At 38.6% G+C, this 21,485-nt stretch overlaps 1 protein-coding gene across 1 annotated transcript in view; it reads left to right on the top strand.

The window, feature by feature from the left end:
- Positions 1 to 18,366: 18,366 nt before the first annotated feature.
- The window catches only part of PACRG (parkin coregulated), a gene marked incomplete at both ends in the record, with an annotated part of 256,332 nt that continues 253,213 nt past the window's right edge, over positions 18,367 to 21,485 (top strand). The window contains one exon of the mRNA XM_082305452.1: positions 18,367 to 18,513. Within this exon, the coding sequence (XP_082161578.1) occupies positions 18,367 to 18,513 (147 nt within the window). The remainder of the gene's footprint in view (positions 18,514 to 21,485) is intronic.

Here is a 21,485-nt window from a genome sequence, read left to right as displayed (position 1 = left end):
GAGTTAGTTAAGTCTGGTGTAGAAGGAAAGCAAGTCCACTTCAAAAGCTTAGTCTGCTCCCTGAGTAAAATAATGACCTATGCACTAAAAACTTTTAGTCACATGAAAATTAGAAATTCATCTTTGCTTCTTTTAAGTAACAAGAGAAAACATTGTTAGTGTTTTAACTGCCTTCCCCCCCCCCCCCCCATTTTTTAAATCTGCTACTACACTAATGCTGGATTCAACTTGTATGAGGAATAACGTTACTTAATGTAGGCTTTATGCCATCTTTAACACAGGTGTTAAGAAGGAAATTAAGATAGATGTCCTTGGACCCAGATGGCTAGGATAAAAACCTAATCCAAAGCATGAAAAGAACTGTCTATGTATGCTCAGCTTTATGACAATCCACATCTATGTGTATTCATGGGGGCGTAGGGAGGGAGCGGGGTAGTTTGATACAAATGCTTGTCATTGAGATTTGATTTTGTTGTTGTTGTTCTTTTGGTACAAAGCTTATCTCCTGGGCTTTGAAGGCAAACACTTTAGTCAATACTCTCCTACCTTGCCCACACCTGTAGACAGGAATAGGAAAAAAAAAAAAAGAAAAAAACAAAAGAAAATATGTTCTGCTTGAAGGACTGAGAAGGAGACAAATCAGTATCACTTGTCACTTCTCAAGAGTGTTGTACTTGCACACATTTGGACAATTTAATTCTCTAAGGAAGGGTAAAAAACAAGAAAAGCCTTAATTTAAAAAAAAGGAAAAGTAGATACTTTTAAACTGCTAACTAATTACTTAAAATACTGAATTTCAGAAGTACACATTACTGAAATACTTCAAGAAGTTTTTACCTAGGACAGTTTGAGAAACAGATAAAAATCTCAAGTATATGTCATCAATACTGTAGGTCCTTCGTACAGCACAAGAGACTTCACCTTCTGGGTCACCTATTTGAGCTCCAGAAATCCTTTAAAATTTTTTAACATGAGATTTTTCAGAAAAAAGCTGGACTCCACAGATAGCAAAATGCAGAACTCCAAATGGCATTAGGTTCAAAAGAAAAACGGAGACCTGTCCACTACATATGATTATGTATTAATCACTGATTAACATCCCCATATGAGGTTACTCTCATAAGAAGCTATACTCCTATGCTGCCACAAAAGGATGGCAGAGCCATCGCTTATATAAAAATCTGGTAGATACACACCTTTGAGAACACAAAATGCTCAACAGTTCTAATTTTATGTAAAATGTTAGATCCTGGTAAGCCTCCACGTGAAGCTCAAACTCACTCAGATCATCACCACTTCATTCAAATAAGGGGAAAGAACAGCCACACTGGCCACACGGCCTGTGGAAGGGTGCTGGAAATAGGAAAAAGTAGGAAGGGAAAAGTTTCTTTTTCTAATTAATATCACTATCAAAGTGGTATGAACGGTTGTGAGTGAAGGTAAAGCTGGAAAGCACCAGGAAAGAAAACAGGTCACCACCTCCAGCCAAGAGGAGGATAAAGGGTAGAACTCTCCTTCCCAAGTTCTCTTTACTCCACCACACAGAAGTACGGATCAGCAGAACTCCACATCTTTAGTAGCAGCACTTAAAGAATAAAAATTCTTCCCTCCAGGAAGCAGTTTCAACTCATCCCCACCTCTAGGCTTAAATAGGCTTTGGACTGGCCTTCCTCATCTATCATTGTAATTTTCAAGATGCTTGGGTCTGACTTTTTGGAGAAGTAGTTACAGTATTCGAAAATCTGGTATTAAGAAATAAGGTATTAGTGAGTGGCTTGCTGTAACCAGCAGTCAGTGTCTAGCACAGATAAAGGCTAAAAGGGCAAAGCCTCAGAGGTACGTAGGACCAAGTGATTCACTGCTACGCTTTCGACACACAAAAAAGGAGACTGTCTTTATTGCCTGTATCATCATTCCACTCATTATCTACATAGCTGTAAAGGCAAATTTTAGATGAATTGGTTCTGATTATGTTGGAGAAAACAAGGAGGGTCAGGCTTCTGGGTACTGATTCTGTATCACCTACACAATACTTACTCCCTGGTGTTTCTCGTTCACTCCCTGTTCAGTAATGTATTAGCCCAGGAAGGTTGTTTTTCCTGACATAAACCCCAAGGACAAACAGAATTTCATTACTGCCTTATGGTCAAAACAGTTGACAAGCCTTCTCAAAAAGTCACTTATTTCTCCTTAGATCGCTGACGTCTAAATCCAGGTGGGAACCAATAAAAGTGATCCCAACTTTCCTTCTGAAGAAATATGCATTGTCTTATTTGACTATGCCACCACTGTTGAGTTAACAAAGTCTAACTCTCTAGTAATGATACACGGCAAGTAGATATGCACAACAGTTTCATGTAGATAAAATGTACAAAGAAAACAAACATTTCTTGATTTTGTATCTTAACCCCCCCGTTTGCACAAATGGCAAAGTAGATCAAAATTCTCCCTTTGCACACAGTCCTTTGTCCTCAAAGGGCTGCCTAATCATATTCATGTCTAGAAATGAAATAAGATTTCAAAAGCTGTATTCACATGAAATCAACTATCTGATTTTTTTTGTGTGGCAATTGCATCCTAAATTGGTTTACAGCTGGCTGTCTGCTTTCTCTTAGTTCAGGAAACTGATTATATGAACAGTTCTAAAATAACACATTTGAAATGAAAGGGAAATTGATACTGAATACTCATTCCACAGTGATACACAAGGACATCTTAGCTCCTTACCAGAATTATATCAATAGTTCCTCTATTACCCATGGAGACTGCTTAATTTTTTCAATTTTACTCATATTAAAGAGAAATGCTGATTTCTTAACATTGAAAAGTCAGGAATGGAAAACATATGTTGGAACTATTGTCACTGTCAGATGAAAGTAGGGAAATGCCAGGCTTTCAGAAGTGGAGCGCGCCATGAGAAACATTTTAAGTCTGTTACTGATTACAAGTTATATCATAAGCAAGAGTTATTTACTAGTATTTGAGTATTACTTGGCATTTTGGATGTAAAACCCTATACAAGTGAGAAGAAAAAAAATCAAATCCTAAATGTATTCATGATATGATTTTACGAAGCTAGTGTCCTAAAACAGCCTGCTCACTTTAATGCAAGTTATGTTTCCTTTGGTCAGGAGGCTACTACCTGGCTAAGAACCCAAAATCTCTGCAAAAGGCTAAGTGTGTGAACACAAAACAGGTGTTCACTGATTTGATATAATGTTAGATTAATTGTATGGTGTTAAATACAATTTTAAAGTATCTGATGGTTACTTTCTAAATATGCAATTATTTTTTATCTTTGTATTAATAAAAAAAATAAATTTAATCCAGAGATTAATTCAGAGGTGCAGTTTCATAACACCTAAGCAGAACTGCACGCACACCACAGTAAAATCAACCTGTGTTAAATATATATAACTGTCAGTAATTCTCAGGTACAAATTGGAGAATAAAGTTATGGATTGAAGCAGTCCGCTGAATTCAGACAGCACAGGTAAACTTTCAGAGCAGTGCTGGGATCAGCTGTGTGACTCCCACTGACTTTAGTACAGGTTACTCAAGTCTAGCATTTATCCACAGAACAAAGCAACAGAAATGGCTCCATAAGCGCCTCCCCTAAGCTTCAGATGTTTAATGAGATTGATGTGGCCAAAGCACCACACTAGGCTTGAAAAATTTGAGTTTTAATGTTATTTCAGAGCAGCGCTTGGTACTTTTATAAGGCTGTAATGCATTTTCATTTTACCTGTATCGAAAACAAGAGAACGGATAACAGCAGGAAAGCAGCTATTCTAAGAAAGGAAGGCATAAAATGTAAACATAAGCAACAAAGAAGCAAATGAAGAAACTCTTCTTTTCCTTTATTAGAAATATGGGAAACAGATTGTGCTCATCTTGCTCAGGGCCAAGAGCCTCATTGTATGGAATTCAGCCAGGCTCTGCCACACAGCTCACTAAGGAGTTTTGCTGTGTTAAAGAGTAAACCAGATGGGATATTTGCTTCCAACAAGATAACTCTAATGGAAATTGTTAAAAGTACTGTAAAAGAAACTTTCCAGCTTCATCTGCTATTTTATTTTGTACAATGAGGGCAAGCAGAATGAAAAGTAGACTATGAAAAAAATTTAAAAATTCAAAAAATTAATCATTAACCAATTTTAGAATTTACCTGCCTCAGAACTCCATCTGCTTACCCAAAGCACACACCAGGCTAAAGCTAGATCTCATACAGTAGCAGAGTTAGTATCAACAAATAGCTCAAAATTATGTAAAGTGAGTAAGTCAAAATATTTGACACAAAGGTCAGCCTGTAGCTTCATACAGCTTGAAGAAAAAATATGTAGCATGTAAACAGACTGCTACACCCAGAGCTTGGTAAGACCTTAACAGACACAGCCTTTTTGTTCAAGATCATTAAGAAAGTGTCTCATGTTCTTGAAAGACCCCATATTTTCCAGATGAGCTACAAACAATAAAGAAGAAAGGAGATTAGGTACAGTTCCTGTTCTTGACGTCTTCTTGTAAATCTGAGTAAGAATTTTTGGAGTCTTGCGCCCTAACTGTGCTAGAGCAAAAGTAAAGCTTTGTTTTCCCTTTTTTAATTTTATTTTTTAATAAAAATCTTAGACTGTAGACCCTGAAAAGTGTTCCTGGCAATAAACAGCTTTTTCAACATAGACTAGAACCATCGATCACAACAACAAATTTATTCTTATAGGAAGAAAAAAGGTAATAAAAGCAATATGTTGTAAACAAAGCAGCTGTAAACAATGTATGTAAACAATACATACTGAACCTATTATTTCTGAGAAAGAGGGTCAATTATCATACAGAGCCAAGCTCGTGCTTCAGTTATCCCCATCCAGTTTCTCAAGTAGAGGTACCTACAGCTAAAAATTTACCATTAAAATGGGCAATATATATATATTACTAATTTTTAATCTTGTGCTCTCAGACTAAAAACTGCTCTAAGCTCCCTTTTCTTTTTCAGGAACTGGTCTATACCAGACTTAGACATTCTAAACAGTCTTTGACTCTGTCCTGCCATGTTTCTTCAATCAGCCAGAGAGCAGACTGGAATGAAATTGATATGATTGGATAAGGGAAAATCAAATTTTTTCAACATTTAGTTTCAGTAATCTGATTATGAAGCTTTTAGTAATAGTGTAATTACTTTGAAGTTCTGAACATATGTTTCCACTGAGAGCATTCCACAGAGGACACTGTATCAGAAAAGGGAAGAAATGCAAACAAATGTACAAAAAATATTTCAGCTCATCAAAAAAATTAAAATTGAAAGGAGAACCATATGCCAGAGATATAATATGAAGTCCAATATGAAACACTTTCATTTCCATCACCCACAATCCCTTTATTTAACACCAATAAAGAAAATGGAAGATACTTTTTCCATAACCTCAAAGCACATTACCAGAAAGTTACAGGATTGGCATATTGAAAAAAGGAAAAAACACAGAGAAAACAATTAAGACAGAAAGCGGCTGAACACTGTTCCTTGAATTTTGAAGGGAAAAATTCAATGAGTGCTAATGCTTCCACTGATGCAAAGGGTGGCTTAGAGAAATAGCTGACACAGTAGTCTTGGAAAGCCCAGATATTTCAGTTTCTTGTGATTCATACTCTTTTGGAGTTAACTAAATATCCTTAGCTCTATACACTGAAAGTTATTAAATCTGATATATTAGATCTGACACAAGACAGTTCTATTGTCTAAATTGACTAGAAAAAAAAAAAATGAATCAATGAACTAAGGGTGGGAAATTCACCACTGAGCAAAACATTTAGAAATGCTAAACAAAAGATATAGAAAAAACTGCACAAACAACAGGAAAACATTGAAAAAAAAACAACGAAAAGGAACTAGTGGAACTATGTCATCATGCAAAAAAGCTTTACACTTTTAACAAAACAGCATTCACATTGGTCATCGTAACAGTGATGAACAAAACCAAGCATATCTTGTTTCTAGAAAGACAAGTTCGCCTTTTTTATTTGCTTGTGGTTTTTATGTATCACAAACAATTTACAAATGTAAATTAATTTGCTTCCATGCTCATCTATGTCACCATAAGCAAGCTTAGTATGTAAGCCTACTGCTTTATACAGTACATGTAAGTTTCAGACATTTCTAATGACATTACTAAGTTTTCACAGATAAACTAAAGCCAACCAGGATATCTGACTCTTGTGATAACAAATGTATTGTTCATACCACCTTCACAAATAACACAGCACAATCAACACCTTCTGATGGCAACTGCTCTCTAAAAAGCTGTGCTTTCATTTCCTACACATTAATATATTATAACCTTGCTGTCCTTTAAACTGCCATGGAATGACAAGCTCTTTCCTCAATTAGTAGCTTCATTCATCTTTACCAGTTTCTGAAGCTCTTAAACAATAAATCAAACCAACTTCTAAATGCTTTTCTTTCATATACTCACATCAGGATTGCGTACACTCTCAGTAGAAGGGTTTAGGCTTAGAGCTTGGAGGCAAAGACAAGCTGTGACCTCAAATCATAAGAGAATGTCAAAAGAATTTCCAAAAGCATGGAATACAACAAAGCAAGTAAAAATATTTGTTGTTTCCTTATGAAAAAAAAACAATCTATGCTATAGGGACAAATAATATACAACAAAGGAACTTTTGACATACACAGTAAATAAACACACAATCCCATTGGTCAGATTTCCAAAATCAGGGTTAAAAAGGGAAGACATTAATGGCAAGGCACTCCTTGAGAACATTCGTTTGATAATCACCTTCCTTTCATCATTTCAACTTAGCTCAAACCGGCTGAGTATAGAAAACCATCAGTCTTCCTTAACAATCCTAACTGGAATAAAGCTGAGAGGTGTGGGTTAAAAACTGTATGCAGGATCCAGGTAATTTATTTTGGAGCTGTTTAATGGGCAATGGCCCATCGTTCTTTTTTGATGTGTGTGTGTCATCATCATTGTTTTCACCCCTCCAAAAATAAATGAAGAAGAAAATAATGGCATATAATATCACAGTTTCAGAGGTCATCAGAGGGGATGAAAGCTTTAAAACAGTTTTAGAGTCAGAGTTTAAAAATCTTCCTCCATTGAGATTGTTAGCATGAATACAGGTATTAATTTCTGCAGACAGCTTCAAATGGTTCCAAAGTCCAAGAGAGCTTTTGCTGTAAAAATTTACTCTAACAGCTTAGAGATAACAAAGCAGGAAAACAGTTAACGTGGTTAATTTCTCTGAAGCATATAATTTACAATGCCACTTCTTTTGGAAGGTATTGTGACATATTTAGAATGAATGGCTGAAGATTTTGTGGCTTACCCACGATAGGCATGTACCCACTGTAAAAAAGACATCACTGAAATGTCCTACATAAAGCTATCATGTACTTAATGCATCATAATTGTGACAAGTTATTTACTGAAATCTTTTGGCTGAATTCATGAGAATTCATTAATCAGTCTGCCTTCTTCAGAATAGATGCATATTTACCAGCACAAATACCAGCTACCACTACAAATTTCCCAAGGGCATGAAATAAAAGCCAGTCTCATGATTAAATGTTCATTAATTTCTACCCTTAAGATCACTGAACTCAAATTTCATATTTGACTAATGGCTGGAGAACTTAAATGATCCCTCTTGTCTCTTGTCATTTTAATAGAGATTTTGTAATAACGTGGCAAATCTATCATCTCAGTTATTTTCATACGCCTCAAAAACAACTTTGGTGCTACAATTTTTCATGGGTCAAACATTAACATTATTAATGTAGACATGAACATGCTTATTGAGAAAAGTGATGCAACGTAAGAGTTACTGCTTAAAAGCTGGTTTAGTACAATCAGGCAGACTTCAGTCTGCCTCAAAAAGTGCACAGCAATGAACTAATTCATTCTCCATCTTGTCCAGCCTCAGGAATAAAACAGACAAGAGGGTACTGATGGACTTTTCTACATCAGATAAATCTGATGGATTTTTGTCCTTATTTTGTAAGGTCATCCATCTTTCCACTCCTTTTGCACTGATCAAAATACAAAGGGACTGGGAGAGGCCTAAGGTACAACATTTGGAAATTGAAGAATTGTTAAAATATAGATATTGAAGAACATAATTTACCATACTAAAATTTACTTCCTTAATGATTATGAAGTCCTCATAAAAGGCAAACATTTGCAAGATGCCACACACTGTAGTTCAGAAGGGAGAAACCACGTATTGTGAAATAATTGACAATTATGTAATTAAAGCTTGCCGGCTAATTGTCTCCAACCTTTGTAGAGGCATTCTGTGAATTCTGGGTATATAGCTGCACATTTCTAACATTTCCATTTTTCCTTATTTTAATGGAAAACTTCATACATAACTGGCTACATTTTGTGTTAGAAGTTGATTTTCAGTCCAACTCTACTTATGTACAGTGCACCACAAAAAAAAAATCATTAAACAATAAAATTGGTTGAAAAGAACAAATTGTATCTCTTTTACATAAACCTGTTTGTCAAAGTAACAGTTTCCACTAATGATTTTACTCTCCCTTGGGCTTCTACTAAATATAGGAACTTGAAAAACTTGCACCATTCTCAGTATTGTTTGCTTCTGTGGCCTGACCACTTATGCAACTGACAGTTCCATGATACAGCGTATGCCAGTCCAATTAATCTATTTCAGTAAATGCAGATATATGTGGTTCCAATTAAGAACGCTACTCCACCTCTTGAGGCAATGTTATCAAAATAGAATCCAATAATATCTTTGGCTTTCAATCTATCTACAAAGACAGACATTACTTTGGTGGGGACTCTTAAGCAGTAGCATTTGCTGCTATGTATTCCAAAATATTTTTTAAATTTCCATATTTTGTTAGCATAGGCCTTTTCCTAATTGTTTCTGTGAAAAAGTGGAATTTGAGATTCTTAATTTTATTCTCATCACACAGACTGGACCAAATGTTTTGGCAACAGATACTGTATTTACACATTACGTATGCAAGAATTTATCTTTCCCACTACAAAAGCTGTTTTCAGTTTATCTTTATTTGTCACTCAGGAAAAGAAGATAGGAATTTAAATACAATCTTCTCCTTTATAATGCCTTTTGTCCAAAGGACTGAAATCCTTTGTCAGCTCTGGATATGTTCCCAGCGTCTGCAGAAACTGAGCATACTCTGCAACAACTGAGGGTGAAGATGCACAAGAAGGACTAAACACAAGAAAGCCCAAACAGATCAACAAGCACCCTGCTAAAATTATTTAGTCCCATTTTTGCTATCTCCTTCTGCATTTTCCACTTATCTTGAGACAATTTTGGTGTTCACTGGGCCCTTCTCTGAGGATGATATCCAGCATAACTGGACAGGCTTTTTGCTACAATAGCAAGTTGAATTAGTTCAACAGTCAAATTGGTAATATGGTCAGTGAGAGGAATGAGGCAGGATGCACAGATGGCAGCAGAGAATGGGAGGGAGGAGCAAGTGAAAAAGAAATGGTAGCAAAACCTTTTCATGACTGATTCAGCTAGATCAAAGTCACTTACACAACCCTATCATAACAAGAATTTAGCACAATACAGAGTCAGATCTTAAATTAACACACATATATATATACACATCCACTCACTATTCTATTTACAGATATATCACTAGGTAACCAGATAATACAGAAAGGATGGGGATTTTGACAATGGGAAATAATTTTAAGAAACTGCCAGATCGACATTCTATCTGTAGGGCCCTATCTGAAATAGTCAGAAAACTGCATCAGAACATCCTTAGCCACTGCTTAATTAGTCTCTAATGTGTCTTGATGTTACAATACTGTTACTTTGTGGCCATTTAAAAAAATAAACAACTAACCAAACCAAACCAAACAAACCAAAACCCACTTTCCTCCCCACTTGCTACTTTTCTTTTGAAAAGAAATCCAAGCAAAAAGTCTTCCCATCCCTCTTCGATGAGTAAAGAAATCCAGGATGCTCACATATATCTAACAGAAACCAGATGTCTTTTGATGATAACCTATTTCATATGATACTAAATTGCTAAAATCTTGCTCATAAAGTCATAACAAAGCATTTTTTCGGAAAATAATCAATAAAATATAAATCCAGTAAAACACACAATGTTTCCTGATGCAGTTCTGTACACACAGTACAATACAGTTACCCTACCAGAAGAAAAAAAGGCTCGAAACAACCCCAGCAAAACAGGTCATGCATATGAAATATAAGTAATCTTCAATATTCTGAGATGTAGGTTTTGTTTAATCAAATTAACCATCTGAAAGATTATTCCACACGTTCGTGAAATAAGTGTAAGAGTGATCTACAACTCAAACTATTATTCCAGTGAAAAGTACGTGTTATAGTGGAACTATCCATCGCATTATATAAACTGAAATAGAACACCAAGACGACACCAACAAAAGAAAGAAACCCAAAATCGCAGCATGAGATCATCAAAATATCTAAGCAGACAATTCCCAAAATACTTTCCCTTTGGTTGCTAAGCTGGCACCATTATTTCTAGTCTGAATTCATTCAGGGAAATTCTGAAAGAGTTTATTCTCATTTTGCTTCCTCAAGGTTATTTTCATAACAATGAGAAATAGAAATATTTATGCAGAAAGTAAAGATTATGAACACAGTGAAAAAGAGTGCAACACAGAGGAGTGATCGGTCATCCAGATAGCTACAAGTTTCACCCAGGCTCCCATTCTCCCTTAACTTGATTACTGCTGCATGAATCATATTTCACTGTCAAAGCCCTTCACAACCTGTCTCTACTACCACCTTCATCTCTCATTCACTACAGAAATGCTGACCTGCCAGTGTTAACTATCTAGAGCCCATCTTCTACATTTTTAAAACAGTTTGGAGCCTTCTCCCATGTTTTTTATTCTTTGAGAGATATTTCCTGAAAAATTCCACGAAGCTGCCCCAATATCTTCCTTCAAATTCAGTTTTAATCTTTTTTTTCTGTAATAGCTATTTGAAAACTCAAGAACAGGTTTTCAGGAAGGTAACATTATTGCCAATGTTGTTGACTAAGAAATAGCTCAGCCAATCCAGTCGTGGGTTGTCACTTCCCTTGCACCAACACTGGTTCTCAGCTGATCCAATGGGAAGCAGATACAGGGTATTAAATGGGAAAACCCAAAACCAAAACAAACAAAAAAAACCCCACAAACCAAAAACCTCCCATGCCCCTGGAGTTTTTGACAACCCAGGTCACTTAGCTAGCTCACTCTGGAGTCACATTAATATCAATGTCAGCTCAAGGAACACATGGTTGGGTCATAAGGGGGAAGGGAGGGCACCAAAATGTTCTCCTTGAGGTGGCAATCGGCTGCACTACACACCACCACCGTTTGTATGTGACTTGGCAATTTAAAGGGTCAAGTGGCATTAACGGATGTCCCTTTAGTTACACCCACGTAACTTTCATGTCACCATACTGTGAACCAACTCAGGGAATTGGCCCAGATTAACAAGAAACTATTTCTTCTGGATTATTTTTTGACTTCACGGTGTGCCTGAACAGATGGTTGCTCTGCTGCAACTGAAAGATTAATTTGCTGGTGTAAGGGCAAGGAATGAGCAGTATACAGCAGGAGAAGCAGCAATACCTGAAGCCAGCACTAGTGTAGCATAGTTTTCAATACGAAAACAAAGCCTCATACTAAGCTATGTTTTGAGTGTACATATTAACCTTCATCCATCTCTTTTGTTATACCTACAGCATTTAGCACAGGTACAGTGTTTTTTTGTTCTGTATTTATAAAGCTCTCAGGTACTGTGATGCTACAAATAAAATGTTTAAATGCCTGAAAGAATTTCTTATGAAACAGATATATTCATACATTGAATCTACAACTTATTTTTTTTTCCTGTAACAAATAAAAAAGCATCTGAAGGAGCTGTTTATCAATGGTGTACTTTGCTGAGCAATGGTGTTTCTTCCTTGTTTGAAAATACATTTCCATGGTCTAATTTTAAAATTGTTGGGGTTTTTAATGGGAAAAAGAAGTTCGGGAATCAATTATACACTGAATTTCCATTGGATTTATTTTGCCTTTTAATTAAACCTTTAAGAAGCCTACTTAACCCTGCATCTAAAAAAAAAAAAAAAACACACAACACCCTGGAAAACTATGAAAGTTACAGAACTGCTAGCTTCCCATGGTAAGAATAATTTAAAATATCAAATAACGTTAGACCATGTTAGCCTTGTCACTTCTGCAAATTTTAACACAAGTATTTACTGAATTCACTAGTACTTGCTTGACATAACAAACACTGAAACAGTAGATTTGATTAATTAGGGCAACATTATTGCGACGAGGTACCAATGTTATATGCTGCTAAACATCTGCAAAAAGGGTTACTTGCTCTTTATGATAGTCTATGACTAGCACTTCAAGACACATTCCCTGTTGCAATCTTAAACTTCTTTACCACAGGACAGAAGTTAGCAATGCTGCATCAAATTATAGAGCTGTAAATTTTTGCTATTGAGAACTTCTTCTTATCAAATTAACTTAGGTACACAAGCCTCTGGGAAGTTTTTGTCCGGTTCTTGTCAACCCACAAAGACTATCCTGTATTATCTTCAAAATAACACCAGTGTATTACACTTTCTGACCAATCTGCCTTCCTGACATGGATACCAACATGGAAGAAGTGTGAACAGGTAACTGGAAATGCTAGGAGGTCAACTGATGTCTTTCAGTGCTTACTTAAAAATAAGAAGCCCTCAACCTGATTAAATCCTCATATTTAGGTGACCACCTTTATTTTATCCTTTAAAGTAAATTAACAATAAATAAAATTCACAACTGTACCTAGCAGACCACGAGCCCTATTGTTATTACCTATATTTTTACTTTCCGAAGTAAATTACCTCTAATAATTTTCTGTAACTGCTAATTAAAAAGCTTTACTAAAAATTAATCAATGAATAGTTAATTAAGTCAACCAAAAGGTATTTCATACATAAAGTCTTCATTACAAAATATATTATCAATTCCATTAGTTCCTGGCTTACATGAACAACCACACTCTCTTTCTAAACACATATTTAAATATAACCCTCTCACCATTTCCTCATGTCTTTTACTTCATGACTGTATCATTAGTTAACATTGATTTCTATCTCCCCTTTTAGTGGCAGAAAACAATTGGCCTTAAAATTACCATCATTAACCATTCTAAAATAACAAGAAGAAGTTCTATATAAGCTAGCAGCAAACTCATTGCAGAATACATTTCATAAATACTTCAGGCCCTGTTCTATACTCTTTATGCATCCTCACGAAAGCTCTCCAACACTTCGACAAGAGCACTACCAACAGCTCCTTGTGAAGCAGCAGAACTATGACACCAGTGATAACAGATGAGCACAGTGCAATGCATCCACGTGGACATTGTACTGAATTTATCAGACCTTACAGAGTTCAGCCAGCTTAAAAAAAAAAAAAAAGGCAGACTAAAATTGTATACCATTGTCATACAGATAAGCCCGTACTGAAAACAAAAATATAAAAATGAAGATCTAACATTGAGATCTTCAGCATAAACATTTTTTCTGCTCTAACCAAGGCAGAAAAATGCAATCTAGTATTTTACCAATGCCTCCTGTACCAAAAGCGCTAAGAAAATATTATCTTTCAAATATTGAAATAGATAAAGTTCTAAGAATCTGTGAAGCAAATTTGTGAAAACTTCTGGACAAATGTCTGAGCAAATGATTGGGTTTTTTTCCCCAATAGAACATGATTTCCAACTTTTTGCCAAATCTAAATGTCAAATTTAAAGCATCATATTAATAACACAAGTACCAGTCTTAACCTTCAGCTCATGATCTAGATATAGGTCTTTCACCCTCCCATAAAGCTAGTGCTGCTTAAAATTTGTGCTCTCTATGCACAGCTCCAGGGGGTTTCTGCTGCTATCTGAAAAACTAAGCATACTCTGCTTGGGGCTACTCTCTGTATGTTAAGTCAAAAAGATGATACAGTTAAGCTGTTTGAGAACTTACATGCATGTCAATATAGTCCAAAAAGGTATGTTAAAACAACTGAAACATAAGGGAAAAGTGTGCAACCCTGAAAATGTGCTCTGAAGGCACCTAACCAGCCCCTCATTACAAGAGAGAGGCAGAGTGAGCAGGTGGTGGCAAATCCGGCTAGTGCTCAGCAGGCCTTTAGACTGATCCCTTTTCTCTCCATTGGACACAATTTACCATTAACTCATGCTTCCTAAATTTCACTACCTACACTGCTATAAAGCTTTGAACTAGCTGCAACAGACAGACACTTCCACTGTGCTTACACTGAAGCACAACGACACCACTAAAAAAACGGGGGATAGTAAGCAAAGTGACAAAAAAAAAACAAAAAAAAGGACACAAATCTGGAAATATGACATGAAGTCTCATAAGCTTAAGGTAAATGGTAGTATAGAACTTGTCCATAGAAATGCTTTCCTCTACAGTAAACTCCTTTGAGGACTGCCTGACAGAAGACAATGAAGTACGACACAGGTCCTTCCGGCAGCGGATATTCAGTTCATTTAACTTGCATTGCTGTTACAAATATGGAAAGCAGCATGAATTCGGCTGCCCAGTGGTCACCAATTTATGCAAGGATTCCTATCTTCCATCAGTCAGACTATATACATACAGTATTCTCTTGTCAAAATTAAAAACACTAGCTTAAACACTCCTTCAGTTATGTAATTTTTTTCATTATTAGCATAAAATTAAATAAATTTCTATAGAGAAGTTTCCTGAAGTCCTTAACTGAACAGCCCATCAGCAAGTGGTATAAATGAATTACAACTTTAAAGAAAAGCAATATGCGCATAAGCAAAAGGACTGCTGAGGAACCATTCTGGCAACTTCACTTAAAAGTGAAGCACATTACAGAACAATCTTCTAAAAGCATTTATAAAATCAAGGGCTACCATTACCCCATTTACCTTAATAAATACTTTTAAAGATAAACCCACGAATTAAAATTCCAGAAGAACCTGTGAACTCAGTGCAATACCATGCATGTGTCAGCTGCCATGGACTTCCCAGATAAATTTCTCCATGGAATTTCTACACAAATGGACTGTTACATAATTAACTTGCTGTTATGATATTCTAAATGCAGATGTCACACAGACAAAAATACATACAGTTACATATTTTGAAGGCCTCCCTCACGGAATAACCTCTTACTGAAAATAAGCATATACTATTTTTTTTCCAGGTAGTATGTTAGCACTCAGAAATTCATTTATAAGCAAATCTTTCTCCACAAATCTCTGTTCAGTCAACAAAAACTAACAAGGCAGGAGAACGCAATAACAAGCAAGATAGGAAATCATATGAAGACTATTAAAAACCAGTTACACAGGTCAATTGTCTAACCTCTTCTGGAACAATAGGTGCTACGCAAAAAAATCTTCTGCAGCAAAATACCTTAAAAAATGGGGGGGCGGGGGGGGGGGGGGGAAGGGGTAAAAAGTTCAAAGAACAACCATGAGCATGGTCAAACACTTAGAGGAAGATGGAGTAAAAAGGTTCACCTATTTCACTGGACAGAAAATAAGAATAAAAACAGAGAGAGAAGAAGAAGAAAGAATAAGAAAAAATAATAATACTAACATGTTAATCAGGTTTGTTCTCCCTATTTCACAGCACAAGAACTGACATAAAAAGAAAGTAAGAGATAGGAAATTAAATGTGACTTTTTTTTTCCCCCATTAAAATAACAGGTTGCTGCTTAAATCATTTGAGGTTGCAACTCATGTAAAGCTGTGTTTATAAATTTGCAGCTAACTGGGATGTATGTTTCATAATCAATATTCACAAACATTTCTGTCTGCCACGGTGAAAAAAAATTATAATTCCTCAGTCATATAAATGTTATCTTCATGCACAGTAAGTAAACATTTAGATTTCAGTATGAGGTCTAGAGGCATCAACTCTGTAACCACATGGGCAGTCCCTTGTGTACACTCAACTTACTTTTCTAAAGCATTCAAAAACAAACACACACTGCAGTCCTGTAAACACATGTATTTTATATACTATAGTAAGACATCAAATCAGCAGAGGAGATAACATTACAAGATGAAAGACAGTGGAATACCTGACCCTCTCTGCTTTGCTTAAGCCAAGCCTTTAATTTAAAATATTCTTTGCTACCTAAGAAAAAAAAAAATAGTCCAAATGACAAGAAAAAAGAGTAAGTAAGGTCCCACAACTAGGAAGAGACCATTTGCATAAATATTTATACAGACTGAAAATACGACATAAATAACTGCTTTTAACTTCGTTTTTAGCTTTTGCAAAGTTGAAAGAAAAAGAACATTACCCAAATACTTGAATTCACATACTGCTAAGAAAAAATTACATCTAGTTGAAAGACCCATAGGATTCTTGGACACTTTTAAGATGTTTAATTTAAAAACAATAAATATTTTGACGACAAACTGCATGCTTTTCAACTTGATCAGGTCTTATGTAGGCAGCAACTATGACACCTACACTGAAGATGAAACAGCAAGCCTGAGGAAGGCAAGGAATTGTTAAAATACAAGTGCATCTACTACATTTCATAGCTTTTACTTTAAATAATTCATAAAATTGAGAAAGTGAAAGCAAAATGAAATGTGGAATGAGAGGCAAGGACTACAGAACAGATCCTGTAATTTGTAGGACTCCCCAGGTACAGATGAAACACTGCTGAAACAACCAATTCACATGTCATACCAGCATTAGATGGGTACAGAAGGCAACTCAAGGACCAAAAGGCCAAACTCCCAACATGATTAGGCCTAAGTTGCTTGTTTTTCAGACCACCACCAGCAAGTACCATGCCAGACCAATAACATGTATATATACCGGGCAAGGCCAAAAAGGTTCACAAATCACACAGACCTTGCCCAACAGTATTTGTGATTCATCTACTGAGGGGAAATAAAAAGCAATTTTAAAATGACCTCAATCACAAGCCCTGGGCTGGCCGCTGGTGGGTCATCCCCCGTCAGAGGGGTAAACAAGGAGAGTATTGACCCCTCAGGACTTTGGCCCCCGAGTCCTCTGCGCAGCCCCGGCAAGTGCACGAAGTGCTTCAACCAGAGGCGCACTAACGAAGGCGAGGGGGCAGCGAGGGCACAGCCCAGCCGGCTCCCCCTGCTCCAGCCCGGCTCCCCTGGAACCGCGGCCACCGGGCCCCGCGCAGTGCCGGCTCGGCCCCGCGGGCACACGCCGCCACCACCCGCAGCGGCGTCCGAGGCGCCCCACCCCGCCGAGGCACCAGGGAAGGCGGCGCGGGCGGACGTGCCCACGGGGATAGCGGGGTACCGACGGGAGCTGAGGCGAGGCGAGGCGAGGCGAGCCGAGCCGAGCCAAGCCAAGCCAGCCCACACCGCCCCCCGGGGCCGAGGCGCCAGTGTCGGCGGCGGCGGAGGGGCGGGCAGGAAAGGGCGGATCTGCATCCGGGCCCGTTCCCTCCCCGACGCGCTCACTCACCTATCATGGCGGCGGCAGGGGAGGGGAAGGGAAGGGAGGCGCGCGCGCATGCACCCCTGCCGGCGGCACCCGCCGCTCGAGCGGGGCCGGCCGGCGGCGGACTGCGCATGCGCCACGGAGGAGGCGCGGGTCCCTCTGGGTAACGTAGTTCTCGCCTCTGCACACCGCCCAGCTCTCCTCACGTGACTGCTTCCCCCGCCCCCCCCGTGTTAATTACTTTCTGTTAATTTCTGCCGGGCGGCTGCCTGTGGGCTGCGCGGGGGCGGGGCGGGAGGGTGCCGCTGGGGTTTCTTCGGTTAACCTCGCGCTTCCCCCGCGCACGTGACCCCCGCCGGCAAGGCGGCGGGCTGTTGACGCGTTGCCTGGAGACGGGCGCGAGGCCGGGGACGCGTGCTAGCGCCGGCGGCGGCCAGTGCCCGCCCCGTCCCCAACGGAGCCGGCTGCGGGAGGCGGGCGGGTGGCGCAGGGGGTGAGGCAGGGCGAGGGCCGGCGGGGTGGGCAACGGCCCGGGGCGGCGGGGCGGGGGGGGGGGGGGCAAGAAGAGCAGGTGGTGGTGAAGGGCTGGGGACGGGGGAGCGGGCGCGGCGGGGAGGGGGAGCTGGGATGCAGAAGGGGGCTGAGGGGGAGCGAGGGACGAGGCGCAGGTGAGGAGCCCTGTCAGGGGCAGGGAAAGCGCGGGAAGGTTGCGGGGGGGGTGTCGCTGGTTGGGAAGGGGACAGAGACAGACCTGCGTTTTCTAACCTACTGCGGGCGGGGCGTTGATGTTTGTTTGTCTTTTCCAGTCTGTATTTTGCTTCTTGTCCGCCGAGGACGCTGGTGGGGAGATGGTAGTGGAGAAAGCGGGCTCAAGCCCCTCAAAGCCCGTAGGTGACAGGTGCCCCCAGCAGCAGGAGCCTCTGGGGCACGTGAAGAAAAGCAAGCAGCAGGTCTCCGAGGGATTCACTGTTAAAGCCATGATGAAAAACACTGTGGTATGTTTGCTGCTAGTATAGAGGTGATGTTATTTGCTTTACTCTCACGTGTCCAGGAAGCATAGCGAGTTAGAGCTGCGAATAAAGCATGTCAGGAAGGTGTGTGAGTTGCTAAAACTTTATCTGGAGTTTGCTGGTTGCTGAAATTACCTTCAGGCTTTACAGAAGTACTATCATAAGGTAACTGTCGATGCCTGTGGAAATTGTCATGCTTTGCCTTGAAGCGTACTGCTTTGGTGCCACAATTTTTCTGTATTGTTTTGTATTGGCAATGGACATTCTATTAAACTGTCAGCCTATAGAATTGTGTGCAAGGATTACTACCTTGCATTTAGCAAAACGCTGTCAAATGATACTGTAGTATTATTTGAAAGTGTTTTCATATACTGGCACAGTATGGTGTAAATTTCATGTGAATGTCACATAGGATGGCAAAGATCTGGAAAATATGTTCATTTTGAAAATAAGCTTGGAAAATAATAAAAAGCTTCCACACGGTATAGGAGAATACTAAACTGGAAACAAACATTAGTTCTCCATCTCATAGTTCAAAGACAAAGAGCAGTTGATCCAGCAAGCTTTGCTTTCAGTAACAGCCCCAATTTCTAATGAATTTAGGGGTATGTGAGTAAAAATAGTAGGATAAAGGCCTTTCAAATTGCTTTGTATTGTTTTATTTGTCTACTTTTGTCAGATTTTAGGTATAAAAAAAGCTTCAGCTAGTACAGAATGCAAATGTTCAACATGTAAGTGGATGAGCTAGTATGAGCACACACCTGTGCTTAAACTCCTGAATTGTATTTTTCTTTATTTGGGCACAGTTCAAGGTGTTAGCAAAGTCTTGTGTTCTCAGGGTTTTTTTTTTTAATTCTATATATTCTCTGACAACAGTTAGGAATTACATTATTTCCCTTGTTTTGCTGAAACAGTCTTCCTGGAGCAGTGTTTCTGGACTTGTTATCTGTAAGAGCATCCTCTTAAAAACCCAAACAAGTCAATCTTTAAACAAATTTTAAATGGAGCAGAAATTGTGTACATTAAAAACTTTCTTCTTACTAGTAAAACTAAAACGTGTTTCACCTTAGTGGGAAGAATACAAGGCAAAAACAACCAAAAAAACCCTTTGTTTTAAAGATTGGTTGATTGGTTTGTTTTTAATTCTAGAAATGTGTGGAATAGACTACAACACGTCAGTGAGTTTAAGGATTAATTTTTAAAAGACATTTCCTCTTCTCTGGACAAAATTCAAGTCGTGGATATTTGCACATATTTGTTTACACCTTGATATGTAAAAGACGCTTGATTTCATCTGGAAGAATCAGCAGTTTCAGTGGAGTTTGAGAAATATATATTTAATTTTAAAAAAGGAGCTTTGACTTGTGAACATAGCTAGCTATGAGTTTAATCAGAATTTAAGTTTTCTTTTAAATATTTGTAGAGTTTTGAGTTTTATGGCTGCAATTCTAACTTCCTAAACATTAACAGAATGTTAAATCATGTGGTACTGTCATTAAGTGAACAGGTAACTCTGCTGCCTTTGCAGCTACTTGTTGAATCATAGAAATGATGGTTTTTTGGCATGGACCTCTGGAGATCATCTAACCCAACTTCCCATTTGAAGTGGGCCTGTCACTAGCACTACATCAGGTCAACCATGGGTTTCCCTAGCTAAGCTGTGAAACCCTCCAGCATCAGAGATTCCCTGACCTCTCTGGGCCACCTGTTTCATGGCTGCCCTGCCTGCCCCCTGCCTGCCCCCTTGGCACCCTGTCAGAGGTAGGGTTAAGAGTGTTCTGACCCTCTCCACAGGTTCTGCTCATAACTGGGAAGGAAGCAGTGAAACTGTTAGGGGTCCTGGAAGATTTGTAGTACCTGTACCCCGAGGCTGTGTTTTGCAAAAGCTCCAAGTGAGGACAGGCAGCCACTGGAATCAGTTCCCAGGGGTCAATGCAATAAATCAGGATAGAGTAAGGAATATCTTGCTGCCAGTATGTGCAAAAATGGGTGTCCCTCTTTTCCAACAACTGGTTAAGTGGAGCTTCAGATTCATTAAGTACTCATTTGTCAGAGGTTGACATCATTGATGAAGTTCTCATGGAAGGCTTAGGAGTTGACTGGAGGCTTGAAAGCACAGCAGGCAAATATAGTTAAGACATGACAATTCTTTTTGTTAACAGCATGACAAGGCACAGGGTTGTCAGCAACGTGTTCAGCATCTCCAGGTCAAACAACTAGATACAGATTAATAGCCTTTGGTGCAAGCATGCAGTGAGTCTTAAACTCTTAGCACAGAGTCTACCAGATTACCATTATGCATATATGACTGTAAATATTGTAGTAAAGGATGCAGAATTCTTTGATGTTGCTTGTGCAAAAACTGTTTTACTAAGCCATTTTTCATGAAAGTTGCTGGATAAAGTTTTCTTCCCAAGTCTGCTTTCATAGCCAGTAGTAAGTACAGAAATTAAGTATATACAATATTAAAGACTTTTCTCAGCTCTGGCTAAATCTAAAATTTACTTATTGAAATATATTGCTTAATAAATATTCACCAAAAAAATTGTTCCTGAACTGAAGGAAGTGTTTTGGTTTATGTTATTCCAAAACTGTAAATTCATATAGCAGTTTAGAGTAAGAGCAAGATCCAATAAAGGTCTTCTACACTAACAAGCCAGATACTGTGACATTTACATTTTAATTGTTTTGTCCCCCAAGTGGAATCAAGAATGCCATGTTATGTGCTCATACTTCACATGTACTGCATGGGTAGAATTAGGTATATAATTAAAAACTAATATACAGACTAGCAAGTAGAAAAGTGTCTGTACATGAATGTGGACAGCAGGAAGATACCTCTGTTCACTTCTGATCCTCTCCAAATGGTTATTTTTCCTAATTTCTGCAACTGTACAGGACAGAGTAAAGTGTTAGTGCCCCCCTTTTCTGTAATAAGCTAGTGGTAAAAGCACTTT

This window comes from Platalea leucorodia (genome assembly GCF_965183815.1).
Source record: "Platalea leucorodia genome assembly, chromosome: 3".
Classification (NCBI taxonomy): domain Eukaryota; kingdom Metazoa; phylum Chordata; class Aves; order Pelecaniformes; family Threskiornithidae; genus Platalea; species Platalea leucorodia.
The sequence above is the reverse complement of the archived record's forward strand: the minus strand, read 5'-3'. Positions and strand labels throughout refer to the sequence as shown.